The sequence below is a fragment of the Dryobates pubescens genome, chromosome 6 (genome assembly GCF_014839835.1).
Source record: "Dryobates pubescens isolate bDryPub1 chromosome 6, bDryPub1.pri, whole genome shotgun sequence".
NCBI classification, from domain to species: Eukaryota; Metazoa; Chordata; class Aves; order Piciformes; family Picidae; genus Dryobates; species Dryobates pubescens.
The window spans coordinates 23,753,926-23,770,966 of NC_071617.1; the positions used below are offsets into that span (position 1 = coordinate 23,753,926).

The following is a 17,041-nucleotide window of genomic DNA, read 5'->3' on the forward strand; positions in this document are numbered from 1 at the left end:
ATGGCTTCTGATACAGTCAAGTTTCTCACCAGCATACACATCTTTCAAACATTTCTTCCATAAGGTATTACATGAGACAAAAAAGTTTACTTTATGTTCTTCCAGCTGTTTTTGAAGGGACTCCAAATCTTCCGCTAAAAGCTGAGATTCCATCTTCTGAATGCGTTCTTCTGTGACCGTCAGCCAGTCAGACAGCTGCTGCAACTGCTGCTTCTGGAGCTCCATCAGCATGTCATGCAGGCTGCAGGGAGAAGCAGGAGTAGAGTTCTCAGAAACAATTTCCCAAGGAAAGAAACTAAGTTCTACTTCCTGTAGGAAAGAAGTAATGCTATTCATAAAGCAGTTAGCTATCATCAAAAAAGATTTTTACTATTAAGCTAAGGAACAGTTAAATATCCTTATTTCTTTCTCAAGAAAAAAAAAAAAGCTACTGAATTAGGCACAATTTATATCAGAAATTGTTTCTTGCATCAGGGATTTGCCACTAATAGAGAAGGGGACTGTTTAGAAGGGTTTGTAGTGAAAGGATGAGGGGAAACTGTTTTAAACTGGAGCAGGGTAGATTTAGGTTAGATGTAAGGAGGAAGCTCTTTACAACAAGAGTGGTAAAATACTGGAACAGGTTGAGGCCCCGTTAAGATTAGACTTGACGTGGCCCTGGGCTGCCTGCTGTAGTTGGAAGTGTCCCTACTCACTGTAGGGGGCTTGGACAAGATGACCTTTGAGGCTTCCTTCCAACACAATGCAATTTCTGAATTTGTGAATAAAGCCTCTCCAGAGAGTTGCAACAAAATGCAGTTCCCTTGATGTGTGGTACTCAGCTGGATAACCCACAGGCAGGAAAAACTACTTCTGAGCACTTTTTAGTTGTATGAATGCACAGAATTCTACTTCTACTGTATACTTTATTGAGGCTGAAATAGCATAAAGAACACATTTAACTATTGCATCTAAATACCACATATCTAGTCCAGCACATTTACAAAACATAACAAAGTACTTTCATATAAGACTAAAAAAACCCAAATCATTTAAACCCACTCAATTATATATGCACTTTTGTTTTATCATGGAAAGTATGAGCAAGATGAATTTCATGTCACAAACTGAAAAATATAATTCTAAAAAAACCCTTACAGCTGGATGCAAACCACCTTCTCCAGGATGCAGTAAGCACCAGAAGTTGGTCCTGCAGCGAGCTGTAGGAGAGCTTGCACCACAGTACTCACCGGGACTGCCTGTCCATGCTCTCCACCCTGAGCTCCTCCCAGCGAGAGTTCAGCAGCAACATTTGCTCCTGGATCTCAAACTCCTCTTCAGGTGACAGATTTCCCTGGGCCACTAGTTGGTTTCCAGCCTGCAGAACACTGCCCACGCTGCTCTGATGTGCAGTCAGTTCCATCATAAAACCCTAGAAATGGTACACCTAGCCATGACACTCTGATCTCTGATACAGTTCATGAATTAGTAAACTCCTGCTAAATTGTCATATTTGAAATAGTGCTGCAGAATAAGCTGGCACCTTCAAATACACAAGCATGGCTGTTGCTATCTATGATAGAAGACTCTCCATGAGCTACAAAAATTCTGAAGCCAGTAAAATAGAGCTAATTGCAGAAAAAAAGCTGACCACCTCAGAGAAACAACTCTTTGTAAGAAGATGTACCAAGAAAATAAAACAGAAACCATGGTCAACAAAGCATAAACCAGGACCTGAAATGTGCTGTACGAAAGCACACAGAACCCTATGAATTAATAACAAAAAAATCACATATTTGCTACAATATCAGAACACCTCTTCCTACGGTTCCTGGCTTTAAAACTATAGCAAGCACGGTGGAAAAGAAAAAAAAATATCTTTATATTGATTTAAAATCCACTTGTATACACTGACATTAGAACATTTGGTCAGGCTTAGAACAGAACCAAAACAAAGTAATTTGGAAACAACAACAATGTGTTTCTGAAATAAACTATGCTAATCATGACAGGGAGAATTGACATGATTATTAATTTCATCATTGTCCTCACAGCAGGTGACACACAGATGAACAGGGTGTTTAGTAGTTGGCATCAGATAAGCCCAAATCAGCCTGGACCAGACTTTCTTTGTATTATAGCCACCAGCGAGCCAGACACTGAAAACTGATTTTAAAACAAAACAAAAACAAAACCAAAAAAACCACACACACAAAACACCACACCCCAAAAAAGTTTCAAAAGCATGTTCCCATAAGTTCTCCTAAAAGTATGTAGCCTCACCTTCAAGAAGCTATTAGTTCAGCAAAAGGAAAACAAGACAAACAAATCTTCATCACATTCAGTTAGAGGTGCTTTTAGTTCAGAAATAAGCAAGACTAAACAAATGGAATTGCAGGATTTAGAAAAGGATTAGGAAATTTAAGTTTTGCAGCACACACACAAACCCAACAAATTAATTTTCAAGCAAAGCTTACTTCATGGGTGGAAAATTGCTCTTTGACTTCCTCAACATCACCAGATATTTCCTCCTGTTCCCGAAATGTATCTTCAGCTGACAGCAACCACGTAAGAACTTCTTCCAGGGCAACTTGGTAGCTATCCAAGTCCATATCCACCTCTGTCACTGTACTGGGAGTCTCTGCTCTTGAACTGCCCTGTTCCTCTTCAAGTGCTACAGCCTAGGCAGCCAAGAGAAAAGAGAAAAGTGATGCCTTAGAATTGCACAGAAGATGCCTTCCCAAATGATACAAAAACAGAACAACAAAGATCCCTTTTAATCCTTCATATAAAAATTCCATACATGTTAATGAGAAGGACCACAGTCATTAGTAAGGAACTTTCATTTGGAAATAAAGAACCCAAATAGAAAAGACAACTTTAATCTTGCCTTTTTAACAATGAATCTTACACCCAACAAAAACTCATCACTAACAAAACAAGTCCTGTGGAAAACTTCCAGAATTTGTGCCCCCCACCTCCAGCTTGATAAGACAAATGAGAAAGAAGCGTTAACATGGAACTTTCTACTTCAAAACACAACATTTCATACTTGAATCAGTAGAGAAGAAAAAGGAAGATTAAATTAAAGACAGTCCAAAAAAAGACACTGTGATTTTCCCTGTATTCCAATGTGTTGCACAAGATGGAAAGCATGTTTCAGAGGTAACAGACGAGCTTGAAGATCAGCTAAAATTACAGCTCAAGAAAAGCAGACATTGATGACAAACACACCTGCTGCATACTGAAATCTCCATCCTCACATTCCTGCTTGTATCTCCTTGGAAGGGTCTCCACTTCCCGGATATCTTCCATAGTGACTTGCTTAGGAAGGACCTCAAACAAAGACGTTAAATACATAATAATAGACTTTTTGTCTGGAAGCTGTACAGCAACATCTGCATTGAAAATACAAAATATGGGGGAAAACAAATGAGGAAGCTGCTTTTCTAAATACAGAATGCAGTTGAGAGTTTACAAATAGTGTAAATGACAGGCTCTCCTGTTAATTAGTCTTTAGTAGACTTTAATTTAAGAGGCTAGGTTCAACGTAAGTTGAAAGCAGCATGAAGTTAAGGAAAAAAAAAACACGTTATTTTTTTCTACATTCAGCAGAGAATTCACATTAAAAGGTATGATGACATTTGTAAGTAAGAGCCCAAATCTGAAGTTACTAGGAGATAAAAACTGTTTAGCGGAAATTATTCTGGAGCATCTCCCAAGCAGAAATGCAGTTCAGGGACGTATTCCAAATAAACATTTCCACTTAGGCTCTATCCCCACTCACAGTATTGGTCAGCTCATTTTCTCACTTTTTATATGGAAGAGCATTTCATTAACTCAGGTTCCCTTATGTCTCAGTTTATGAGTGTTGTTCCTTCAGTTAATTTGTGTTTTGGGGTTCTATTTTGGTTTATTTGGGTTTTTGAAAAAGAAGGTGGTGCTTGAATCTATAAAGTTTGAAAGCAGACTAAATCTTTGGAGGTTCACTTCAAAGTAGAGCAACAGCTCAGGATTTTAAAAAGGAGCCATAAAAGTTTCCTGGAAAGCATTCCTAATCAGCACTTACAGCTAATGCTACTCAGTGTATAGTAAAGAACAAAAGATGATGAGCTCTTAAGCTAACCCGTTCTACATAATGCTCTACATCATCTGAAAAGCACAGACCTCTGCCACAGAATTCCTACCTAAAATAGAACAAAGTCATGATACCAATTTCAGTATACTGTCTCTGAATGGTACATCCATCTGAGCAACATTCAAAAGTTGAAGCATATGCATGTACAGACATACCCTTATCCTACAAACTACATTCTTTTAACCTAAGTTTAAGGATTTGAAACAAAATACCATCACACAAAACTGCTGGAATTATTATGCATAGTAAATGTCAACAGAAGATATTTCTTTTATGAAAGCTCAAAAAAAGCTTCTAGTCAAGTAAAAATAAAAAATAAAAATATATATATCCCACCTTCGGGATCCAAAAGTTTCTCAATTCCCAAGTGGTTCTTGGCTGTGCTGAAAGCATGTTCCAGTCTCTCAACTGGGGACATCTTTAGAACTTTATCCCAGCTGAACAGCTCAGGTCTAAAGATAAAGACAAAACAGGAAAAGAAGTAATCTTCACCTGAATAAAAATATGAAGTTACGGATATGAAGATAGCTACCTTACACATACAAAATATAAACAAGTGCATATACATAAATGCAAATATGTGTTTTATTAGTGAGAATCTGACAGTCACAAATCAATTCCGTTGACTGCATGTCCACAGCAACATCCACTTTCGATTCTACATATTCTCTACATATTTATCCATTGACTTCAATAGGAGATTAAATACTACTAAGAAGAAAATAAACTCTGTGTTTAAAATGCATCCAGAACCAGCTTCCTTGAACTGTTTCTTTCATAACATTAATGTTATTACCTGCTTTCTATATCAGGCTCTGCTGGGTAATCAAGAGTCACTCTGTTCCCAGAGTGTGTAATTCCAAACTTCTGCCGTGGCTCAGTGACCACTTCCACATGATCAGAGCCAGAAGCAGCAGCAGTCCCCAGCCCTACTCACTCAACCTGGCCCGGGGTCATTTTCCCCACTTCAGAGAACTTTAAGAAAACAACCACTCCCACACAGAAAAAGCATCCCAAAGTAATCCCATTCGAAGTGTTCATGAGAGTCATGATGCAAATCAGAACAAGGAGCTGATCCATTTACAGTGCCTGCAGTCTTCATCTCTCATTTGGTTAACCAAACCAACTTTCCAGTCCAGCTGAGTACCCAAAACATACCAGCAGGTCTCAAGAGGAAAGGAAACACCGCTCTCTCCTAGTGGTACCCACACTGGACAGTGCACCAGCAGCCTAGTACTGCAGCAGCACAGCTGCAAGGCTAGAGAGCCATAAAAGTGCTTTTCATTCTTCTGTAATAGTGGATTCTCATTGAAAGACTGCTATTGGTTCTGTGTTTTATAGAGGATGGAGGAAGAGATGGACTTTCATTCTTTTAATACTTAATTCTGTTATAAATTGTCATGAGACTTTCCTTTTAACAGCTGTGGAGTCATGATACTTTCTGAATCAGAAAGGCGTAAGTCATCATGGCCTGAGAAGCAGAAAGCCAGAGGAAGGCAGGGTACGCAAAGATCCTAAGAGAAGCTAGCAGAACACTGTGTCTCCATGCAAGAAACAACAAGGATAACCAAACAGATTCCTACAAAATGCTTTAGCAGAAATTCTTACTTGAAAAGCACATTTCATAGGTCTGTTGTATATGCACAACTTGCACACGGCCACAATGACATGTTTTAATAAAATTCAATCTAGGTATTTATGCATGAGAAAGAAAATTGTGCCAAAGGGTATAACTCAATTCAAAGAGGAACTGGGATAATATTAGGAAACAAAGCATACCAGCACAGCAAAATGTTCAATGTTCTATTACCTGATATAATTTTATTATGTACTCCAAGTGTTACAAAGGTATTAGATAATATAGCCAAGAGGTAGCACTACTAAAAATTGTTGATAAAGGCACAGAAAGAAAAACAACCAGGATGCTGAAGAGATCTGTAGTGTGTCATCTTAAGCTAAATTTAAAAAGCAATATTGAAAATAACCCTCAGGCAGGAAAGCACTACTGTCTGGGTAAGTTAAAACAGCTTTTTTGTCTTAACACTTCTGCAACCTGCCCCAAACTCCTTGCTTTTTATAACTGCTTTTTAAGGCTGACCTAAATTTAAACTCAGCTCAAAAGTTCTCAGAAGCATAGGGAAATGGCTACAGGATAGGTGCCCAGGGACAGAAAAACTAAATTCTGACAGTAGCAGCTGCCAGAGCCCCAGGAAGAGGGAATAAAAGGCTCAGACATCAGCAGAGCCAGGTAAATGAAAAATTTTAGGAAGCCAGAGAAAGGCAGTTACTCAGCTTTCATCAAGTGCTTTTGCTGCTTAATAGTGCTCTCAAAAGGGCAGAGCTCACAGACTTCAAATCCCACAAAGACCAAGCACAGTCACAACATGTAAGGACCAACAAACAGCCCGAGGCAAATTTAGCTACCTCTGCCCCCTTTGCTTCTTTCACGTCACCTAGGTCTCAGTTACATCGCAAGCTGCAATTAACTTTATCACAAAGCTTCACACATTCATCAGCAGAGCAATACCACTACAGGCCATAACACCACTATGTACTAGTACATCTCACATCATCCAGGGACCTGGTAATATAGAAAGTTCAGAGAGACTTTCGCTACCACTGCTCTGCCTTTCCAGAGCAGTCCTTCCAAACTTTCAGGAGCCCTCAGTGTGATGCAGGTCTACCTCACACATCCATGCAGGATGAACACAAATCAGCTCTGGTCTACCACCAAGCCTGTGACAGAGGCTGTTATTTCAGTCAGCACAGGCCAAAATGGGTACTTCAGAGCAGAGAACAACAGGCTCAAAGTTAACATACACTTATGTGAGCACTGTGCATCTGCTGGGTACAAATATTCTGGATGTTTGTACAACATTTGCAGGGTCAGAAACCTGGCGGCCGGGAGGTCTGGTTAAATTATAAAAATCACCATACCATTACTACATTATGTGGTGGTGAGAGAAGGCCCAGCTCTCCCTCCCCCACAAAGAAAGAAACCACAGCTAGCTCAGTCAGAGAAGCAAAGGATATGCTATATTTACAAGCAAGATGAAATGCAGGTTGATATATACACAAGATACAGTATTTACAATATATACAGAAATACACAGCAAAGAAAGTAATACAGAACAAAACTCCCTCCTCTGGACAGAGGAGGGTTCCCCCCACCCCGTGTACCCCCTCTCTCCCCCTACCTCCCTTTTTTCCCAAAAAGGATTAGAGAGAGAGAGAAGGCAACTATTAAGGAATAAATTCTGTTAGGCTCCAAGTGCATGCAAGGATTAGTTCTTATCTGGTATTCAAGGTCAACTCCAGCTAGTTGCTCAGAAGCAGACAGGCTGGAAAGGCAGAACAGAGTGGAACTGCGAAAGATTCCAACTGAACTAAAACTTAAAGTTGCATTCTACCAATCTACCAATGAAATTCGTTTAGAATGTCTGAATGTTTTCATTCTACACCAAAACATTCAGCCAGAGTGTTCCAGCACTGTTCCTTTCTTAAAGGCACAGCCTAAAATGGTCACACATTAAAACAGTATTTATGGTTAAGAACAGTTGGCCCTTGCAAAGCAATGAGCTGACTTAATTTAAGCTATAGTGAAATAGAAATGATTGTCCAGAAACAGACCTCAGAAAACATCTTTATTTTCAAGTAGAAAAGTGATGATTTAGACCATCAAAGATTTCTCCAAAACTCATAAACCTGAAAGACCTGCGCAAGGACACTTTAATGCCATTCCTTATAAAGCACCACGAACAAACTAACAAATACTCTACCTGAAGTATTCTATTACCCTTTGATTTTCACACTCAGTAGTTCTCCTGTGTACATTGTCTTTGAAGCAAGATATTTTCAAAAGCCAACAAAAGCTACAGAGTCTGACTTTCTTATTCCTTTATTTTGAAGCTGCTGTGTCTTCCTACTCAAATGACCTAGCAGGCTCCAGATGAAGAAATTATTCCCTTTGCAGAAAGAGGGCAGGAGGAAGGAAGTACACAGGAAGGAGTGGTCAACCCCCTCTGCAGAGACATGTTCTGCATACTCTCTGTATAGTGCACACTAAGTGGGGTGTGAATCCACTTCAATTAGTGTGCATGCATGTGCAGAAGCCAAGAGATGTTTACAAAATATTCAGAGTGTCCCAGCACTGTCCCTTTCTTAAAGGCACAGCCTCAAACGGTCACAGTTACATTGCTGCCTTTCCTCCATCCTTAGCAAGCATCTGGCAATATCCCTCCACTGTTATTGTTACCATAACAATACTACAAACAAGGAAATAGTAATTTTTAAAAATTAAAAAAAAAAAAAAACCAACAACCAATGAATCACCAAAGCAGGCTAGAAATTGTCAAACAATTAAGCATGAAGACGTGGGGAAAATGCTGCTTACTTCAGTTCGTCTAAAGAGAAGGTGTTTCCTACTTACTTGTGTCTGTGGATAACAGCATTAAAGGCGAGTCCATCCGCCCAGCTTGTGGTGAAGTTCAGAACATTGACCTGACTATAAGGTCTCGTGGACTGCCGAACCCAACTCAGCAGGATCTTCTCACTGTTAGTCTGCTGCAAATCTGACATGATGTTTTTCATGACATCTTTCACCTGTAAGACAGCAGCAACTACACCTTAGAGACACGTTCTATACTTTTCCTACTTACAGAATCTTCAAGCAAAACTATTTGACAAATCATGAAAGGGTATTTCCAATTAAAAGCTGCAAATCAAACTAACTCTGCACATGAAATTTGGGAGCAGGAGTCTTTAGGGTATCTCTGCAATCTACTGATTAACAGAGCCAGTAATGATTCATATAATAATGACGCTGTAATGCAAGATTAATATCCTCTTCCTCTTCTCAGTGCTGCAAGAGTTATCATATTTCTCAGTGCCTCGTGCTGCAGTTCCACCAGTAAGCTAATCCCAAAATCACAGGTTTCAGAGGGTTTCTGCAACAGGATATTTTCTTAGCCAACAAAAGTAGTTTGCTGTTTGGGTACCATGCATAAGCATCTGCAGAAGTCCCTCCCAGTGAATTTAAGATCCTTACCTGGATAAACCAAGAGCAATCCAATCTATGAGACTGAGAAACAAATCTCCAAAGCAGTATATAAGATGCAAGCCTAACACAGCTACCTCGGCAAAAAGCCACTTGGAAATCCTCTCTGCAATTAATACCATCAGGAACTGAACTCAGAGGCTGAGTACAACTGAGCACACATGAATACACATATCACAGGAGGCAGCCAATAGACAGAAATTAGAAACCAAATATTGGCCTGCCTTTATTTACCAGCCCAAAATAGAAGCGATATTTTCCACCACCAAAGCCCTGGGAAGGTTTGTTGAGAATCCCAGCAAACTGATGCACATGATTCCTGGAAATGAAGAGATCTTGTGGCAGTCTCTCACCTGCCAGTGCAAGATAATGCTCCACAGCAGCCCCAACGTCAGCTTGGGGTTTCCATCAACAATGTCAGTTCCTCCAATATTCACCAGCTCCACCTGGAGAAGTAAAATCAATTCTGTATCACACACAGTTTCAAGTTGCAACCCCACCCCATTTTCCTGGCTGCCCAGCCACATACTATCAAGTGCTCCAAAACAGAGTAGTTGGAGAGGAAAAAAGATGACACTGCACTATCCCATTTTGTCATGGCAACTGCTTAAACATGAGAAAAGACAGTACTGAAGATACTCCACTGGAAGAGTATTATCCTCTCCTCTAATATACAAATGCAATACCAGCATCAGAACTGACCAAAACAAATGCAAACATGAAGTATTTCATACAAAAATAAGTTAAGCAATTTTGCTTCTAGACACACTCTGAGATACTACAGAATCATAAAAACTCTGCAGGTTTGTCCTTTGGGACAAGTTTGTACAAGAAGATGAAAAATTCAAAGGAAAATAACATTTTCAAGTTTCCAATATGTATAGGACAATGTACATAGACTTGGTGACACTCTAATTGAGATCATTAAAGAGACAGAATCACAGAAACAAGGAGATTATTTTAGCAAACAAGAGGGCAGGAGAGGCTACCTACTCCTGCATCAAGTATTCAGCCCTCAGAAGCAAAGCTTAGAGCACATTACTCACTGGTGCTACTTCAGAGCCTGAACTGATTTGGTGCATTGAGTCTCCATTCAGTGTTCTGAACCATCTTTTGGAGTGAACCACACTGCCTTGGTCACCACTATGGTAATTAAACTAGGAACAGCTGCCTAGCCAATGGCAGATGAGGCAGACACCTCCCTGTGCATATGTACACATGCAGCAGATACCACAACACACTCCCACACAGGGCAGATAGCTTCATTCTTGTGAACAACTTGAGCAAGGAGCATCCTCCAAGCCCCAGGGGCAAATGGCACAGTGCATTTCACTTCCATGGTGAAGCTTTTTCTCCCTCTCACTCCTGCTCCAAAACAAAGTAGTGATATGCATCATGACTACCAGAAACAGCTCCCAGCTTACACTAACCCCATTAAACTGTATCTGGGCATTTCTTGGGATTGGAACTAGTCCTAGACAAAACCTGCACCAAGAAGCTGACTAGCAGTTAAACAATATGGACAACATAGAAGCCTTAAACAATACGGACAAACATAGAAGCCAGGCTCCTGCTCTGGCTTTCAGTGGATGTAGCCTAGAACGACAGAATAGGCAAGACCAAAGAAAGTTTCCCTTTATTTCAGAGGATATTGCTAATATATATAAGAATATAATGGTATTCCATTATTATGTTTCCTCGTATCATGGAATCACAGTCAGTTTTAACAAATGTACTTCTAATTTCACTGCTTTCAGATATCATCTTGGCAATTTTCAGTGCCCCACAGGTCTCCTGGTTAGGAGAATCAAATCAAAGCTATGTCGTAAGGTTTAACACACAACCACAAGTTATACTTCAAAAAACTAAGGAAGCTTGTGGATTTGTGCATTGTCCTCTTTCAGTTTTCACAGCAGCTGAAACAGAATCTTACTGCAGTACTCTGCAAAGACCAGGCATGTACTTTAAATTGAACGGGCAAATACAAGCCAAAAGAATCACCAGTGAGGCCCACTAAGTAACTCTGTAGAAAGAAAGCTCTCTAGAACACAAGGAGCAGAAGGCAAGACTAAAGATCAAGAGCACAATAATAAAACAATTACAATGCAAGAGCATTTTTTTTGTTCACCTGTAATAGAAGAGAAACATTCCTAAAAATGAGCAACAGAAAAACACCTCACATTTTAAAAATAATTATGAATAATGCATTCCTCTTATCTATATCATAAATAAATACATACATATAGATAGATAGATACACACACACTCCACATGCCCACTTTTGTGATTCTGAATTAAACCAATGCTTTGCACAGCGCAGCCAGCAGCCCACTAGGCTGGTGAGTGGACTTCTAAGACAAAAAGAGAATCATAAAAGAAATCTGACAGCAGACAGCCAGTACTATTGACAACAGATTGATGTTGGCTATATGGGGAATGATTTCTAGGGGATATTTTTTAATTATCTTTTAAAACTTGGTCTACTTGAAGTTGACATTCACTACGTGGAATCATACGGCTCATCAGATGGATGATGTTTACAGATCACTTGAGCATCTGCACTTTTGGCTTGTCTGGTGCTTGCAACATATGTTTTATAGTTTTTATAAACTATTTCGCAAGTTTTGAATATTGTTTAGCCCATAAACTCCCATGCAGCAGGACACAACTACTTCTCAGTGGATGCCTTTTCCCTTCATCTTAACACATACATACACACTCTTCCTAACAGTAGGTATAAATCATGTACATGACCTTAACAACCTTCAGCTAACCAATACCACCTGTTTAGTTCCAGAAATCCAGATACTGCCAGCCTAAGGAAGAACTAATTAATTATTGTAATTCAATATTATTTAATTTATTATCTTAAAAATTAAAAAACAAGTTTGAAAAAGTCATTACTTATCCTTGGGGGGGAGGGGCGGAGGGGGAAGGAGTATTTACAGTACCACAAAGAAGAAAAAGAAAGAAAAGGAAAAAAAAAAAAAGGGGGGGGGGGGGGGAGGAAGGAGGAAGGGAAGGGAAAAAAGGGAAAAAAAAACACACCACACTAACTGGGTAATTTTCCTAGAAATATGATATTTGCCCACCAACACAGAGAGGGGAATTGTGGTTTTATACAGCATGTTCACGTTGCTTTTCATTCAGCAGTTTACATAAATATGTCAGTGTCTTTTTGGTTAGATGTATTTTACTGCCAAAATGTTCTTAGTGAGGTTTTTTTTAGCATTCTCACAGTCACAAATAGAAATTCTAGCTGTAGAGAGTATGCTTATCACAAATTGTTCCTCAGAGGGGAAGATAAAATCACTTTACTACAACACTACTGGGTTCCAGACAGTAAAAACATAAAATCAAACAAACAGTAATTAGTCTATTTTTTTTTCTTAAAGAAAACTGGGGTTGGCTTGTTTGTCCTTCTGATGAGTTAACCAAAGCTCCAAATTAGGAATGGTCAGCAAAGATCTGATAGGGAGCTTACAGATGTCAATGGAAACATCCTTCTTGATTATGAGAACAGGACATGCAAAACATTGAGATACAAAACCCATCGCTCGCTTACAAAGTTTTGCACAAGTTATGTCTTCACTGGAAGTTATCTTTTTGTCCTGACAGGTTCTTGAGTGATGTGTAGCAGTTTTAAACCAACTTTGCTTTTGAAGCTGAAAACTTCAACAAAACATTTTAGTGCTTACCATTACTAAGTTAATATTTTAAGATTTTACAATATTGCCAGGCAGTGAAATTCTACATCAGATAAGGAAAACTGAGAACAATTTACCCATCTCATTGACTGCTCATTTTTAATACCCAAAATCTTTATTCTCTGCATTTTTAACTACTTTACACACAGGAATAACTTAAAGAATCTATCAAAAAGTTGTGGGAAAAACATGCTCACATTGTTCTGATGCAAGACTTGCAGCACTCGGTTGACATTATTTAAGGCATGTACTCGTGTGGACCCTCGTTCTTTAGGCTGACAAAACAAAAAGATACAACGTGTACATATCAGAATTAACTTGACAGATCAAGCAAATAACAGAAATGTCTTCATTTCCTCCATATGTTTATATTTTTTTTAATAGAAATAAAAACTGAACAAGCTCATCTACAACAATTTCAAAATAAAGACCAAATGAAAATGGTCAGAGCCATATTCCTTGATTCAAGGCACAGGACAGCCTTAGATTCAAAATGTGTTTCAGTTCATCCTCAGTAAGTCCAGAATTCTTTTCACAGCAGCTGCAGAAATAAAAGCTGGCAACACAACAGCAAAGAGGGAGTTCCTGGGGAAAATCTGAGGGCTTTGAACGTTTGCCAGAGCAGATGAAATTGTTTTGCTCCCAAGAGGGGAACAAGCAACAATTTGTTTTTCTGGAGCTGAAAGGCTGACTTTTCCCACCTTTTAATATCAGGGGGTGGGAGATGAGAGCACAGATGGGACAGGATGACATGGGAGAGTGGTGGCAGGGGGAACTGACCAGACACAGGGACAAACATCCTGTGGCAATTCTTGACAATACCTGCGGCACCATTTGCTTTTAACTCCTGTGGTGTAGCAGAATACAATCATACTGCAAGAGCATGGAGCTCTTTTTATGAACTTGGAACAGAGTAATCGACAAAATCAGAAACCAAAAAGCTTACATTGTCTTTAATACACTTCAAACTGGAGTGCAGCTCATTAGAAGCACTAATTAAATTCATCTGTCTGAATAACAAGGCAAACTTGTAAGCAGAAATTACAAACAGCTGAAGGTTTCCCATAAGGTCAATAAACAAGTTTGAGATTATTATAAACACTGAAATTAAGAATTTAATCCCGAGGAAGGGCACAGGTTTCACCACACCTCAATGCATCTTTCTGAAGAAGCATTGATGTTAGTGGGGTTTTCAGCTAACACACACTTTCACAAACAAGGCTTCAGTTGTCAGCCCTCTCCTAGTAGTATATCAAAAAGGATTTTTCAATGGAGAATTAGAATTTTGTATTGTTAACTAGCTGTTATCATTTTATCTTTGTTTTTTAAAGTATCTTTCATAAGCTTATTTGCAGAAGTCCACAGGCATCCAGCTAAATGCTGCTCTTCCAGATCATCCAGAAGCAGACCTTTAAAACATCTCTATGAATGATAGATGCCACAAGAGTAACACCACTGGCTTGACCCTATATATCATGAGTGGAGTTCATGGGAATTTCACTGGAACTGTAGAGAGCAAGTTCATATTATAAGCAAAATAGGATTTAAAATAAATTAAAACCAGAAATCACATGTCACAGTTTGGGTTTTGTGTGTTTGGGATTTTTTGATTGAGTTGTTTCTAATAAATGGAAACATGACTCATACACATTCCCCTTACCAGAGGTTTCCCTGTCAGACCTTCCAAAAGATCCAAAAGCTTTCTTCCATCTTTCAGATCTGTGAACATGTCCTTAACTGGGGGCTTCCCACTCTGGAAAAAAAAAAAAAAAAGAAAGTGTAATAATAAAACAGTGTTTAAGTAAAATCTCCCTGAAAAAGAGACTTTTTTTCCTTTTTATCTCTTATTTGTACTAAACTAACAAATAGAAGCTAAGGAAGTTGACGGTGGTCAGGAAGGCATCTTTCCCTTCTTCAGCATTTGGTTTCTTTCCTTCCCATCTCTGCACCTCTGTGTACCAGCAGTATAGCACCAAGAAACCAAATAAGTATATCCTAGCTCACATTATGGTAGATATGTTAACACGAAAAGAGAGCAAAGAACAAAAATTGGCAAGTTCGAGGAGTCATTTGAGATAAAACGCTTTGTCTGGGTGCACCTATAAGAGGAATAAACTGGGGCTTTTCAGAAAGCCATTGGAACACATTCTCTCACATTTAAAAAGCAAACAAACAAAAAAGCCAACAGAGCTTGGAACTGAGCCCTGCATAAGAAGCTGCCACTCCTCTATGCTGATTTGTAGATAAAAAAGTGTAATACACATTGAAACAAATTAATCATTTTCCCTAGCCTGGAAAAAGAAGCAAAATGTGAAACTAAGAGCTGCTCTAAATTATAGAGTTCCAATATTCATTTCCTTTGTGAGCAGAGGAACCCTTTACAAAAATGGTGGTGCATGATGGAACAGTAGAAGATGTTACAACTTCTTCACATCCCTTTTACTCTTATTTCTTCCTGAACCATAAATATGGGAAAGTGTTACAGGGCAGCAGGAGAAGGCACAGCCAGCCAGCAGCTACATAAGTGTATTTGCTTTGTAATACTCATCTGCTGGCTGCCAGGGGATCAATTAAGGTACTGCTTTCAGTGTCCCTCTGAAATGCTGATTTAAGAAGAAGAATGTTTTCTAAAATGCACATAAAACTCTAATACTGTCTTTTGCTATCACCTTGGCTTTATAATGTGGTTCCTCAGACAGAAAGCTGTCAAAGGCCCATCTTACATGGCATGAATTAGCTGACATAGATTTCCTCTGCCTTCACTTACCTCCTCCTGCCCTGATAGCTGTTAGTAATGGCCAAATGCTGGGTAACAAATAAGAGAGCTGAAATGCCCACTGAACTTTATTCTCTGGTAAATATCTGGTTTTCCCCCAACATTCATGATTTTTTCTTTAAAATCCACTTTAATTAGATTTGATATTACTGAAACTATTCACAAGAAACCAGAGTTCAACAGCTGCAGAGCCATTATCTCCTGTACAGAAACCTACCTAATTGTAACTCACCAGTATCAACCAGTTAAACTAACAGCAGCAACAGTCGTGTAAGTAAGGTCACTTCTTAAAGCACAGATGCTAGCTCCAGTGTCTGATACTAAATCAGTTTTGCAGTTAATTTTTCTGACAAATTTATTCTCCAATTACTTTCAGAAGTCATGCTCTTCACAGGTGATTCAGATGCTTTGCTGCTGCATAGCAACTTAACCAAATTTTAAAACCATGCTGGAACAGAACAACAGGAATACCCAAGAGCAGATGCAGGAAAGCATCTTGCACATTTTATGGTGCATAACAGGAGGAGACAATCCAGGACTTGCTGAACTTCACAGGATTTGCATGGGACCACTCCTCAAGCCTGTCAAGGTCTTTCTGGATGGCATCCTTTGCCTCTTGCAAATGAGCTGCACTGCCCAGTATGGTGTCATCTGCAAACTCGCTGAGGGCACACTCAAGACCACTGCATATAATTGATGAAGATACTGAACACTGTAGGTGACAATACATACCCCTGAGGGAGACCACTAGTCTTCATTTGGACATTGAGCAGTTGCCTGCAACTTTTTGGATGCAGCCATCCAGCCAATTCCCTACCCATCTAACAGTGCATTCATCAAACTTGTACTTTTCCTGTAGTGACAAGGGTGCTGCAGGAGACAGTGTCAATGCCCTTACAGAAACAATGCATACATAGGTAACACAAACAGATAAAACTAATGCTATGAATGCTATATCTATATATTCTCAATAGATTTGTTGCCCGTGGTTTAGAAGAAAAAAACACAACAACAAAGAAAGATTTGGATCTGCTGAGAAAGCAGAAAGGTGCCTCGTTTAATACAGTAAAACAAAAGTGTCAAGAGCATACAGCCTCCTATCTTCTTTTCCCATCCCCTCACTTCATGTAAGTGAAAACAAGTAGAATGACTTCCTGCTTTCAGTCATTTGACAGGTCATGGTAAGTTCCAGCTACATGCAATGTGTCCTGCTGTGATCGTGGAAAATAATTCAGGTTCACTTTCTCAGGAGAATGTTTTGCTTCTCTTTCACTGGCCACCAGAGCACCACATCTTACTGTCAGTTTAGAGAGTCAGCAGAAGAGTCCTAGGTTATTTCTGCAATCTAAGATATTCCTCTCTGGTTTATTAAAATATCCAGTATC

General features: G+C 39.2%; 1 protein-coding gene across 1 annotated transcript in view; it reads right to left on the bottom strand.

Annotated features, from left to right (window-relative positions):
• Positions 1-17,041, bottom strand: part of UTRN (utrophin) — a 387,861-nt gene that overhangs the window by 295,208 nt on the left and 75,612 nt on the right. Inside the window, exons 4-12 of the mRNA XM_054162750.1 lie at positions 14,541-14,633; positions 13,078-13,155; positions 9,527-9,619; positions 8,547-8,719; positions 4,454-4,569; positions 3,214-3,377; positions 2,457-2,660; positions 1,230-1,411; positions 91-241 (exon numbers count right to left, since the gene is read on the bottom strand). Coding sequence (XP_054018725.1) covers positions 91-241; positions 1,230-1,411; positions 2,457-2,660; positions 3,214-3,377; positions 4,454-4,569; positions 8,547-8,719; positions 9,527-9,619; positions 13,078-13,155; positions 14,541-14,633 — 1,254 coding nt within the window. The remainder of the gene's footprint in view (positions 1-90; positions 242-1,229; positions 1,412-2,456; positions 2,661-3,213; positions 3,378-4,453; positions 4,570-8,546; positions 8,720-9,526; positions 9,620-13,077; positions 13,156-14,540; positions 14,634-17,041) is intronic.